General features: G+C 38.2%; 2 protein-coding genes across 10 annotated transcripts in view; one reads left to right on the top strand and one right to left on the bottom strand.

Moving 5' to 3' along the window:
* The window catches only part of LOC138763304 (5'-nucleotidase domain-containing protein 2-like), a 130,764-nt gene that overhangs the window by 5,981 nt on the left and 111,628 nt on the right, over positions 1-13,155 (bottom strand). For 2 of the 9 annotated variants that reach the window (XM_069937207.1, XM_069937216.1), the window contains one exon: positions 5,408-5,494. The exons of 3 other annotated variants lie outside the window; for them this stretch is intronic. Coding sequence is in view for 2 of the 6 variants with exons in the window: in XM_069937204.1 (XP_069793305.1) it covers positions 5,411-5,494 (84 nt within the window). In the remaining 4 variants the exon portion in view is untranslated. Of the gene's footprint in view, positions 1-3,408; positions 3,512-4,970; positions 5,495-13,155 lie in introns of those variants that run through there. 4 more of the 9 variants (XM_069937212.1, XM_069937210.1, XM_069937218.1 and 1 more) reach the window with 4 other exon arrangements.
* Positions 1-13,155, top strand: part of stab1 (stabilin 1) — a 240,380-nt gene that overhangs the window by 210,893 nt on the left and 16,332 nt on the right. Inside the window, exons 52-58 of the mRNA XM_069937203.1 lie at positions 1,028-1,114; positions 2,638-2,784; positions 3,218-3,274; positions 6,362-6,602; positions 9,588-9,737; positions 11,009-11,113; positions 12,422-12,529. Coding sequence (XP_069793304.1) covers positions 1,028-1,114; positions 2,638-2,784; positions 3,218-3,274; positions 6,362-6,602; positions 9,588-9,737; positions 11,009-11,113; positions 12,422-12,529 — 895 coding nt within the window. The remainder of the gene's footprint in view (positions 1-1,027; positions 1,115-2,637; positions 2,785-3,217; positions 3,275-6,361; positions 6,603-9,587; positions 9,738-11,008; positions 11,114-12,421; positions 12,530-13,155) is intronic.

Genomic DNA, 13,155 nt, shown 5'->3' with positions numbered 1-13,155 from the left:
TCTCAAGGCCTTTGACTTCAAGGTGCAGCCTGTTGTACTGAGATATACCCAGCTAATGGGCAATGTTGTGACTAATTTTGGAACTGCAACAGAGGAGAATAAAATTTTTCAGAGGAAGCCTGTGAGCAAAGATAAGGGCCTTTATAAGGAAAATGGGAAGTTTGAACAGAGAGTACAGAAGTAACTTATATGGGTTTTCATAATATTGAGAGGTTTAGAGAGAGTGGAAATTGAAAAATTATATCCTTTTCTTCAGTAGGACAGTTACCAGAGATCATTGTTGGATAGTTAATATTCTTTCCTGCTCTACTAGAAGCTCCTTATTCTTATTGGGGTAGTTATTCACTGAAATTGTTTCTCTTAAAAAAAAGTGATTTTGCATTCTCTCAGTTGTCAGGTTGGCTGCAGATCCAAATTCCAAAATCCTACGTTTCAGTCATTTCAGCTGAAGACACTTCCTGCAGATGTGCTTGTTCAAGCTAGCATCTGTTGCTTAAAGATCCCACATCCTACAGGAACAACACATCGAGGTCCCTTCCTGTGTGGCCATTCTGACTACAAAGGCTGGTTGACATATAGTTACATTTCAAGTTTATGTTCTTTATCCAATTAAACATCCAATTACGTAAGGTTACTCCATCTTCCTTAACTGGTCTCAATTCCTACCCTCTTCAAATTCTATTCTTAAGTACTGTTATATCTGTTTCCAACCACTCTCTTAGCTCATGTTGCTGGGTAGTGAATTTGTTGGAGAATGTACAATGGCTTTATCAGAACAAGTTTAATTTTGTCTTTCTATTCTATCTCTTAATTCTAAACCATGAAGAAAGGATATATCCATGTGGCTATTCTGTGTAGTGAGCCTCCAGAAATAATCTGTTTCTTAAAAATTATGTATTGAAAATTATCTTTGCTTATCAACACTCTCAGTTGTCTTCCCTCTAGTGTCCAGATGAGCATTCCTCAGTTCATTGGCAATCTGAATACAATTTCTTTGAAATTATCATACAATGTTCTTCTTCTGCAGATTTTAGCAGCAGATCTTCCAGTTAATAATGCCAAGAGAACGATGCAAGGATTGATGATTTCAGTCAGTTGCAGTCGGACTAAAATTGTAAGTTTAAAGCACCAACATTGTTAAATTGAGCTTTAGGAATGAGTGCTGTGAATGCCAAAGGCCATAGAGCATCCAGAAAGTAAAAGGCCTGAACCCTTTGTCAGGAATACCCTGAAGTGGTAGTCCTTATTTAATGCCTGGATTGCTGTATGTTTCTTCCCTCCATTGTTATTTCCAATTCCTGAGTTTATAAATCATCCAGACACTGCAGTGGCCATTGTGTGTGGCCACACCTAAAAGCTTTTCATGTCTTCTGGAAGAAGTGGATTTTGGATAAGGACAGAATCTGGACTGGCCATCTTCAACACCACCTCAGCTCACAAAAGTGACAAATGGGGTGAAATGCTGAAGGGTTCCAAGTATACCCAGAACAAACTCCAATATCCTTTGCGCAGAAAATTGGGGTGAGGAAAATGAACCAAATGAGAGCCATAAACATTCCTATTGAATTTGTAATTATGATTCAGTTTTTGTGATTGCAATGACAACAAAATTATTAGCTCACATTGTTGTTACACCATGAAAATGGCAACCACCCTAGGATTCTAGGCTTGCTTTTTGTACAGGGAACTGTGAAACTGCAATCTGTATTTAATATTCTACCAGAGACTGTTCCATTTTGCAGCTTTTTCCATTACATTCAAGAGAATTCAATTGAATCAATTTTTTTTAAATCAGGAATCTGCACTAATCCTACTACAGAAAAAAACCCTGAAATAGTTATTTTGTTGTGTGAGATCCAGATGGATTTTTAAAGCCATATTGAATCATAATTATGGCTCAACAAATTTTCTGAACCAAAAGGATCAATTTTATGTGGTTGGATTGTAATTCCCTTACCAAGAAGTCATTAAAATTCTTTTTTGTAATATTTCAGCTTCCAGCCTTAAACTTGTATGTATGTTGCCACCCTTATGACCTGCTATGTTTAATGGTTAGAGAGTGAGCTAAAAAATGTGCATTATCCTTCTTAGTTATGTCTCTGTGAGAGTTGCTTAATGATTGGTTTCTTAGCAGGTTTGTATTCCCCAAGTCACTGATTCAAGAATTATTTCAAGCTGTACCTTTCAGCAAACAACAGGGGAAGCCCACATTATGGAGATCAGAAGATCTTTGTGATTAGTTTAATCCAAGGTCAATGCTGAGTGAATGACAGCCTGTTTCTACTTAATTAAAAGAATATGTTTATTGAAGTCTACTTCTGACTTCCTAACTCAATATAACAACATGAATTGAACCCTTCCTCCTCAAGCCCAGTGTTTTAAAATATATATTCACTCTCAATTTTTAATATTTAAACTTTTTTCACTGGTGGTTTGTTCTATTTTAGAAACTGAAATTAAAGCAAAATGATGCAAAATCAGGGAAAATGTTTTAAGATAGTACACAGACAGACAGTGTTTGGAGACCAACAAATATTAAACAATAGTCTAATGGTTCATTAGAAAAAAGAGGCAATAGCATGGCCTTCACTATCTGTGCATAAGGTGTCATTCATAAAGTGTTACCTTTTGATTCAGGGGGATTTGACTGTGAATGATGGAAGAGCTCATATTGTTCAAAGACATCTTGAGTTTGCTGGTGGAATTGCATATGGCATCAGTAATCTCTTGGAGCCCCCACATGTAGGAGCTCGTTGTGATGCACTTACAATGCATCCAGCTGTTGTAAGTATCACTAACTTTTTATTTCTTATCTCTATTGATTGGAGGAAATTGGGTTGATGGGTATGGATGAAACCTAAACTTGACTGATTCACAGAGAAGGGGGTCCACATACCTTAAGCAGAGTCCTGGGGGAGGGGCAGAGGGGGTGGCATTGCTGAAAAAAGGTTGAGAATGGCTGTTATAATGGTCAATGAGAAAATGGTACATGTGATCATAATAATGTAAAGAGGCCAACTAGGGTTCTCATTTATTACTTTAAAATGGACTAAAAATCAGGTAGCTCTGAAGTCATGGAATCTATAATTCTCTGTGTGTGAAAATATCTTGGTCTTCCAATTGACTCAAAAAGAAGGAAAGCTATAATCTGCTTCCAAATATTTATTTTATATGTAAAACAAGATGCTTCTGGCTTATTGTCGACCCTTATGTTTAGGGTAAATGTGGTGACTGTTTGGCACCTCCTTTCTGTCCTCCTGGATCTAAACCTCAGGTAAGACTTTATTTTTGTAGAAAAAATACCTACAAATTCTGAACCTTTGGAATTTTTGTATAATATTTACCTAAAAGAAGTCATTGAAAGTAATCTGTACCTACAGAAAATATTTCTCAATAGATTATACTTACTGAAGTCCATGATAGTCACAGAATGTTTCCCAGTTTTCCTTTGTTGGTGTTAAAATTTATACATGACAATATTTCCATTGACGATAAAATATTTTGGGATATCCTGAGATAATCAAGAGAGTTAGGGATAAGATTGGAAAGGAAAATTGAACAAGATCATTCATGATCCATAGATACTAAAACTTGTGACTGGACCAACTTCTACATATTTTTGTAAATGGAATTTTTTCTTTGTTCTTTTTCTTTCTTTCTATTTCATTCCTTATCTTTTTCATTCCTCTTTTTAGCAAAAACAATCATTTGGGGGAAAAAAAGTATCGGCATAAAGAGAACATTTGCATGCTCTTGAAAATTGGTTATTACATCAAAAGGATAATTTATTAATGTAAATGAAATACACACCCAGGTTCATCATATCTTGGATTAATTTTCACCAGGTGCTTGTGAACTATGAGATAAAGTGTAAAGGAAAACAAGGATGTTCCATTTGGGTCCTCTATGCACCTGAAATTATGAAACATGTGGTGGCATCTATTGTATGCAATATAGTTATCGATGACATTTCTTGGGTCTCCTTGAAAATCCAGCCCAATACAGCAGGTAATTAGGGAAATGCCATGTTGGAGCAAATTGCAAAAGGATTTCAGTAGCTGTTGTGTTTGGAAGGGTATCAGATTCGGTCGGTTCTGGACACAAGTGTTACAATCAAAGTTAACTTTATTAAACACACAGGAGACAAACAGGAAAATGTCAAATGATACTTAATTACTTTACTACTAAACAACTATGTAGACAACCCAGGTTTGACTCCGATTCCTTTGGCCGCCGATCTTCTACAGGCTCACGCACGTGTATACACACTCTACAGACAGGGATTTTCGAACACACTCCCAGTTCCCTGTACCAATGAGGGTATGTCTCTCTACAAACACTAATCTATCACAGTACTAAAGCTCAGCTTTAGTGTAGTGTGCACCTTACCTGCAACTCCTCCAGCAATGTCCACAGTAGTGACCTGGCATAGAGCAATGTCTGGTGCTTGGACTACGAAGCAGAGAGAAAGAATGTGCTATGCATCAATGTCTTATACGGTTCTGATCTGGGTGTCAAGGCAATGATGAGGCTATGTCATTTAAATGAGCCAACAGCAAGGTGTGCACTTATGGGTGGCCAGAGTCCAGGTGATTGACAGGTGATGTGACTTCTGAATAAATTTCAGATGGGGAGTTAAACAGGAAAGTCTGCATATGCTATGATTGTTGTGCAATACCCAAAAGTGCGAGAGAAACTTAACAGGTCATATAGCATTTAGAGAAAGCAATGGGTAACCAATATTTTGAGGAAGGACTCAGGTCTAAAACATTGGTTACCTTTCCTTCCTCTTGATGCTGCATTAACCTGTTGAGTTTCTCTAACTTTTTTTTGTCAGATTAAAAGGTTACACAAGATTCAAGGTTCAATTATTGTCATGTAATAAAAACAGTGCTTTTGTCTGCTGTAAGGCAGACAGATCCACCATCAGCAGAGAAAGAGAAGCAAAAGAGAGCTCCCCCCGCCCCCCCCCCATCCTCCCGCCGAGTCACCAAGTGTCCATGGATTCGCCCCAGCACTCATGCAGCCTCCACAGCCATGCAGAATCCAGACCGACTCATCGGCAACCCGAGCTTCAGATCCGAACCTCCGATACAATTAGGAACCCTTCAGTGCCCTCTCATATCCTGGCTTCGATACCTGGCACCCCCTTCAGCCAATTTTGAGCCAGTCTCCAGCAGTCCTCAGCCTGATGTGAGTGCCTTGACTGCAGTCTCCAGCAGCCCACGGCCTTCGTGGGTTCCTCACCTTGAGTCACCAGCAGCCCGACACCTGCATCAGTCCTTCAGCTGCAGAACCCCTCACTGGTCCGCTGCCATGATCACTGTCCTGTGGGTCTTCTCCTCTGCTTCTCTTTCTCAGATGGGGTTTGGAGGGGGGCAGTGGTCTCCCTATTTTCTGGTGTCCTGTGCTAGTCCTCTACTTCCCTGGAAGTCTGGAAACCCTCATGGCTACTGCCAATCATAGGCGCCAACATCTTGGGTCCCATTTTATTCTATGAAAAGAGTAAGAAGCAGCCTCATTAAAATGTACAAAATTCTTGTACAGCTTTGCATGCTAAATGAGGGGAGAGCTTTCCCTCACTGAAATATTTAGATTAAATTTAAATGAGCCAACAGCAAGGTGTGCACTTATGGGTGGCCAGAGTCCAGGCAAGAGGCATTTCGGCCTATGAGCCCTTGCTGCCCAATTACACCTGATTAATCCACAACCCCAGTACATTTTGAATGGTGGTAGAAAACCAGAGGCCCCAGAGAAAACACACACAGACTCGGGATGAACGTACAAACTCTTTACAGATAGTGTGGGTTTTGATCCCAAGTCCCAATGAGTGGCACTGTAACAGCGTTTTGTTACCTGTTACGCCAACTGTGATTATATTCTAAACAAAATGGACTGGAGAAAAATTTCATTCAGTAAAAGATGATGAATCTTTGAAATTCTCTACCCCAGATTGCATTCAAAACAGAATTTAATATATTTCTGGATATGAAAGAAATCAGGGGATGTTGGAATAAGGCATGAAAATAAGGTATAATTAGAGCAGACAGCTTGAGATTGAATAGCCTATTCCTGCTCTTTCCTACGTACTGAGAAATACCTTGACTCTGCAAGCCAGAACTGTAATACAGTTGTAAACCTCATTCTACATTATTAAGTAATGAATCATAATGAAGAGTTCAGACCTGAAGCATTGACCTTATTCTTCCACTTATGCTGCTTGACCTGCTGAGTTTCCCCAACAGTTTTTTTTTGGTAAGTGATCACCCATCAATGCTCTGTGCTATAATTTATATGTTAAGGTTGTGCCATTTGATATGGAGAACTTTCAGAGATCCTCAATTCTGTGTTTTGTTTGAAGGATGGTGCGGATTACCAATTGTGCTACTACAGAAATTTCAGCTTGGATCAATATTTTCCTCGCTTTCGTGCCTACTTCAATGAATGGCGGAAAAATCCAAAATATATCTATACCTTGGGCCGATTAACACAGCATCGTCGTTCCAGTAAACCTCAGCTCATACGTGGCTGCAGCAGACAATGTGTCAATCCTTTATGGATTCCCCAGTGTTGCAAAAATCATTTTGGGCCTCATTGTCAAGGTAATCCTAGAGATGGGATTTGTTTTTATACAGATTTTGCTGGAGATGTTTTAACAATTGGCTATCCAGGTATTTCCTTGTAATTTGAAATAAGTTGTCTTTCAGTCAGCAAGAGACCAATAAACATTGAAATGAAACATTGGAAATAATTTCGCTTTTATGTGAAGATTTGAGGAGCTGAGGTTGTATTTCTTAAATGAAGAGAAAATTTAAGTGTTCAAAATTTATGCAAGTATTTTACCAGCGTAAATGGAGGAAAAAGACATTGTTAGGTGGACACCAAGGTATAATTGGCAATACATTCTTTGGATGTGAGGTGCAATGCACAAGGAAATAGCAAAAACAAATTCACAAGAAATTTTCATAAGTTAAATTTTCAAAATCTGAAATCTAATACATACAAAAGGAAACATTTGGAGGCTTTACTGGTAAAGTGGAGCACTGTAATTAAGTGACTTTTGTCAGTAGTCAGATGCACCCAATGGACTCCTTTTCTCCTAAATTCCATGATTCACCTCAAAATAGTGGAATTAATGGTTTCAGATTGGGATGTGCTTGTCCTGGGAGAATGCTCAAAGATATGGAAGGAAGATAACTTGATCTTGAGTCCTTGATGTCGCAGGTTGACTTTGTGATTCAGAAAGCTTATAATTTTGGTTGTGTTGGCTCTTTTGTTTGATGTGTAAAGTTTATTTCCAGTTTTGAAACAGGAAGATTTTGCAACAGGTTACCTGATAAATACCATTTACCTCTTTGTTCAGGTAAGGGAGGAAATAGTAATGACCATCAACTGTTGACCAAGTACTTCTATCAGCATCTGGAAAAGGTTTTGAGATGTCTTTTGAAAACAAATTGTATTTTGTTTTGTAATTCCACTGTATGCTAGTCTGAAAACAATAATAATGCAGTTGACTGCAGATGGATAGATGGAGTAAATAGATGGCAAAAAAAGGGATTGAAATACTTTGGAATAATATGAAAGTAGAATATTATTTAAATGATATGAGATTCAAACAGGAAAGGCCAGAAAATTATTGTGCAGATGCAATTTTGGCCTTCGTTACAAGGGTTATAAGCAGAAGGAAAACTTAGCACAACAACATGATTTTGATAAGAACACATTTGGGATGTTAGTCAGAATGGAGAGTTTTGGGCTCTTTGTGTAAATATGGTACGTTAGACTTAGAGACGGTGAAATGAAGATTCACTGGATTGAATCCAAGCTTGAAGGCATTGTGGCAAGATTGAGCAACATGGAGTTCAGAAAAAGAGATGTAATTGCATTAAAATTTATTTGATTTTGATGCTGTGAAGATATCTCACTGGTGAGAAGGTCTAGAATTAAGTGACAAATGCTAATATGAAAGTATAGGGCACAAAACTGAGATGAGGAGGAATTTTACTGCTAAGATGCTGTAAATCTTTGGAATTCTCTATCTCCATGAACTACAATCAGGTACACAGCGCTTTACAATCCAGGTACCGTTCAATCTATACATTGAGTTCCTGGTCTATATGTAAATGTTAGCACATCTTTCATGTACAGTTGCCACTCACATGGTCCACAGGGATGATACATTCTTGCTCTGTTTGAGGGGAGTCAGCCCCTCACTGTCCACAAGTGGGAGGACGATAGCCTGTGGTCCATCCTCATAGAGCCTTTGCATTGGCTGCACCAAACTTCAGTGCACTCTTGACATGTATTCCTGCAGTTTGGAATGTGCCAATTGGCAGCATTCCTTTATGGACATCTCATGGTACTGGAAAACCAGCAAAACTTGGACAGACCAATGAGCATCATTCACCAAGTTGATGATCCTTCAGCAGCATGGGTTGTCCCAAAGATGTACGCGGGGGAAGTCCGCAAATCGGAGAGTCCTCAGTGGTGTAGCTGTGACAGGGACATTTGTATTGCATCCTTCACAAGGCCCTCTTGGCAAATCCACAGCCTGCAAAGAAGTGTGTGATCATCTCCTCCCCATCACAGTCTCAAACTGTCCACCAAGAGAGCATATGAACAAACCCAAGTTTCAAGGAGCAGTCTTTAAAATCAAATTCTCAACACAGGTATTTAAAATCTTTCATGTCCCAAAGCTAGAATAATGGTGATTGACCAAGAAAACAAAAGTCACAGGACAAAATAATATTTTTAAGCAATAAATATTGCTTTTGTTTGGCTGAAGAATAAGGCAACAGGAAACCTAGATTGAAAGTTGGAAAAAGAACCAATAATGATATGACTTTTTATGCATCAAATTCAATATCAGAGAATTAGTTGAGGCAGATTGAATTTTCATGTTTAAAATGGGATTTGAATGTACAGGGCAATGAGGAGAGAAACTAGCTGGATTGTCCTTGTTATGAGCTTGTATGGGAATTTATTTTTAATTTAGAAATTCAGCACGGTAACAGCCCATGCCACCCATATACACCCATGTCATCGATTAACTTACTACCTCCAGTACATATTAGGAAAGTGGTAGGAAACCGGAGCACCCAAAGGAAACCCACGCAGACACAGGGAGAACATATAAATTCCTACAGATGGATTCGAACCTGGGTCACTGAAGCTGTAATAGCATCACACTAACTTCTACAATAACAGTGCCATCCCCAATGCTGATTCTGTCGCGGAAATCTGGCTACTGAATTGTATGGGCTTATTTTGTGCTACTTGTGAAGACCAATTTCTACATATTGAAGGACTGGTATATTTTTTACTTGGAAATATTACAATTGCTTCTTCCTTTATTACTATTACTGCTGGTTAGCTGACTGATGGCCTGCTGTCTGAGTCACGTTAAAACCTTGCCGTATGTGCTTCGAAGTGTGCATTTCATCCTGATATTCAAACATTTCAGAGATTTTATAGCAATAAAATCATAAAGGAGCCTTTCCCAATTAGGTTTCCCACATCACTTCATTGTCTAGCCTGAAACCCCTCTTTAATACAAAAGAATAACTCTTGTGATTTAATTGTTTCAGAGTGTCCTGGAGGAATAGAGAAACCTTGCAATTTTCATGGAAAATGTAATGAAGGAAGACGTGGAAATGGAACATGCCAATGCTCAGTAGGGTTCAGGGGAACAGCCTGTGAACTGTGTGAATCAGCAAGATATGGATCAGACTGCAAAAGTACGTTTTGCAACCAGTTCAGTTCTCTCTAAGCTTCTGTAAGATATTGATAGCTTTTATTGCATACCTCAGAATTGTTCTAAATTGTTATTGAAGTTACAAAATGATTTGTACAAACAAGACCATTTTGTTGTACCTACTAATTCAAACATGCAGAACCAAGTAGGTTATGCTCATTTTGCTTCAAGCATTAATTTCTATAGTTCTTTTGCCACCTGGTGGCAGCTTAGATTCTATGAAGAAATGCTTAGTGCTAATGATGTGACTCCTTTAGGGATTCTTTGCTTGTAATAAAGATGCATGCGTCCAATCTATTAATGTTGCAGTCTACAACATTGGTTACTCTTTGTTTTGCCTAATTATCTTCTTTTTCAATCTTTTTATTAACATTTCATAATATACACAGCAGAAGGTGAATAGAAATAACACAATTAAAATGGTCTGTCTGAGTCTACATCGTATAAGTATCATATATAAATTCCAAAGGGTGAAAATGTGACATATTAGAAATAATTCTCCTAACAAAGAAAACAGGGATAAAGATTCCCATGTTTGTCAAATCTTATCCATGGGAACTGATCTCAAAATTTATATAGTACCAATTAAGCCCGTCTGAAAGCGGTTTAACTGGAACAAAGTGTCAAGTAAATCTGGTTGTTGTAATGTTAGATAATTCAGGAAATATTCAGGAAATTTCTAATCTGTAGATATCTTAAAAAAAAACTGCATGTGTAGTAAATTATATTTGGTAGAAAGTTGTTCAAAAGAGATGAAACCACCATCAGCAAATAAATCTAAAAAAGAGATAATTCCTTTAATCTTCCAAATAAGAAAGGTTCATTCAAGAGTAGATGGTGTTCAAAAAAATAATTAAGATATATATTAGCCAATACAAAAAAATAAATTCCAAAAAACCTTTGAAATTGAAACCAAATATTAATTAATATTTAATAATTGGATTGGAATTCGACTTGCTGATCTTAGATAGTCTAAAAAGTAAATGCTAGTCTTAAAAAAGAAGCTAAAGAATAATTTTGGATAGATTTCAATTCCAAATCTACCCAGAGTGGATGATCAAAGTAATAAATTTTTTTAAAAATCTAACTGCCCAGTGGTAAAATCTCAAATTCAGTAAAACCAAACCACCATCCTTCTTGGGTTTCTGTAAATGAGGCTTATTCTGATCTACTAATGTTGCAATGTACGAGATTGGTTACTCTTTGCTTTAGCCTAATTATCATCACTTGAAAGTTATTTTTATTCTCATACAGAATGTAACTGCACAGAAAATGGACGCTGTGATGAAGGAATTTCTGGGGAAGGAACATGCTTCTGTAAGGAAGGATGGACTGGAGAATACTGTGAATCAAAATTTGGCAAGTAATTTTAAATGACTAATTTTAGGATTCAAACGCCATGCACATTGTTACTTTGATGAAAACTTCTCAAGATGATTGTGACGTATATTGTACAGATCCCCATTCCCAATGCAATTAATTTAATAACCAGACAAAATCAAAGAGAAAATATTATTCAAGGAGATGTCAAGGGGCTGAAATGATTGGCCTCCAGCAGCCATGACTATCTTTGTTTGCATTCGCTATGACTCCAGCCATTGAAGACTTTTCCTCTGATTCTAGTTAACTGTCTCTAGCCAGACTTGGACATCTGCTGCCTTTGCATCACCTCCTCTCTGGGATTCAGATCTATTGTCTGTTTAGACCAGGACATAAAAAGTATATTGAATTGGAAAAACCTATGTCTGGAACTGTGGAACCATAGAACATTATAGCACAAACACAGGCCCATTCTGCCCTTCTAGTTTGTGCCCATCTATTTTTCTGCCTAGTCCCACTGATCTGCACCCACTCCACAGCCCTCCCATCAATGTACCTATCCAAATTCTTCTTAAGTGTTAAAATTGAGCCTGCAATCACCACTTCATCTGGCAGCTCATTCCACACTCCCACCACTCTCTGTTTGAAGATGTTCCCCTGAATGTTCTCCCTAAACCTTCCCCTTTCCTCCTTATCATGTTCTCTAGTTTATATTTCACCTCTCTTCAGTGGAAAAAGCCCATCTACACTTACTCAATCTTTACCCCTCATAATTTTAAATACCTCCCATCATTCTTCTACACTCCAGAGAATAAAGTCCTAACCTGTTTAACCTTTCTCTGTAACTTAGTTCCTGAAGTTCGGGCAACATCCTAGTAAATCTTCTCTCCACTCTTTCTATTTTATTGATATTTTTCCTGTAGTTAGGTGTCCAAAACTGCACACAATGCTCCAAATTTGGCCTCACCAATATCTTATACAACTTTACCATAACATCCCAACTCCTATACTCAATACTTTGATATATGAAGGCCAATATACCAAAAGTTGGCAGATAAAGTGAACCAAACACTTTACTGTACACAATCAAAGAGAGAGAGAGAGCCAATAGCATGGCATCTGCTCTCTGCTAGTACTCAATTCCAACGAACACACCCTCGTGGAGCACCCTCGTGGAGCACCCTCGTGTGCTGTTGCGAGTACGGTGGCTACAATGCGATTGCAGCGGGTGCAGAGCAGCTGATGGCAATGGCTGCCTACACCACTGATTGAGCATTGAGGAATATTATGCATCATATGTTACTATAAGTACACTGACACAATTCTTTTCTGCTTATTCAAAAATAGAAGCAGTCCCTGCATGTTTTCCAAAGTGTGATAGCAATGCTGTATGCAGAGGAGTCAACAATTGTGAGTGTAATCCATACTATGAAGGCGATGGAAGACAATGCACAGGCAAGGACAAGTTCCCACTAAGCATGTGAAAAATTATGGCGAAATCTATGGGTGTCTAGGTTTTTTTGCCCCATGTTCATTTGAGATTCCTGAGAGAGAGAGACAAATTTTAAATGATGTTTCAATGTACTACATTTTCATAAAGTTACATCACACAATGTTATTTCAGGGCTAGAGTGGGACAGCACATGGAGCTTAATATCCTTGCAAGAAAAGAAGGTGTTTGGTGAGGCAAAGTGCTTCCATGTAAAATCTTTTCTGACTTTAGAAATGTTAGAAACTAAAAGCAAGAGCAGGCTGCCTGGCTCCTCAAACTTGCCTTGGCATTCAACATGACCATGGATGATGCGCCTTGGGCCTCAACTCTTCTTCTGCGCCAGTTCCACACAGTCCTTAATCCTCAGTCTTTCAATAATGTATTGTATCCATCTCCACTTTAAATCCCTCCAGTGTTCCTACCTCTACAATCCCCTTGAGTAGAGAATCCTCTCAGTGAGAAGACACTTTTAATGTGGCAGATACTCTGGCTGAAGCTATTGACTGTCCATTGAAGTATATATTTTATAACAAAGCAAGAAGTCATTCAACTTGCTTCTTCCTTTGGGGCAATTTATGATAATCCTATT

The sequence above is a fragment of the Narcine bancroftii genome, chromosome 5, assembly GCF_036971445.1.
Source record: "Narcine bancroftii isolate sNarBan1 chromosome 5, sNarBan1.hap1, whole genome shotgun sequence".
Taxonomy (NCBI): Eukaryota; Metazoa; Chordata; class Chondrichthyes; order Torpediniformes; family Narcinidae; genus Narcine; species Narcine bancroftii.
The sequence above is the reverse complement of the archived record's forward strand: the minus strand, read 5'-3'. Positions and strand labels throughout refer to the sequence as shown.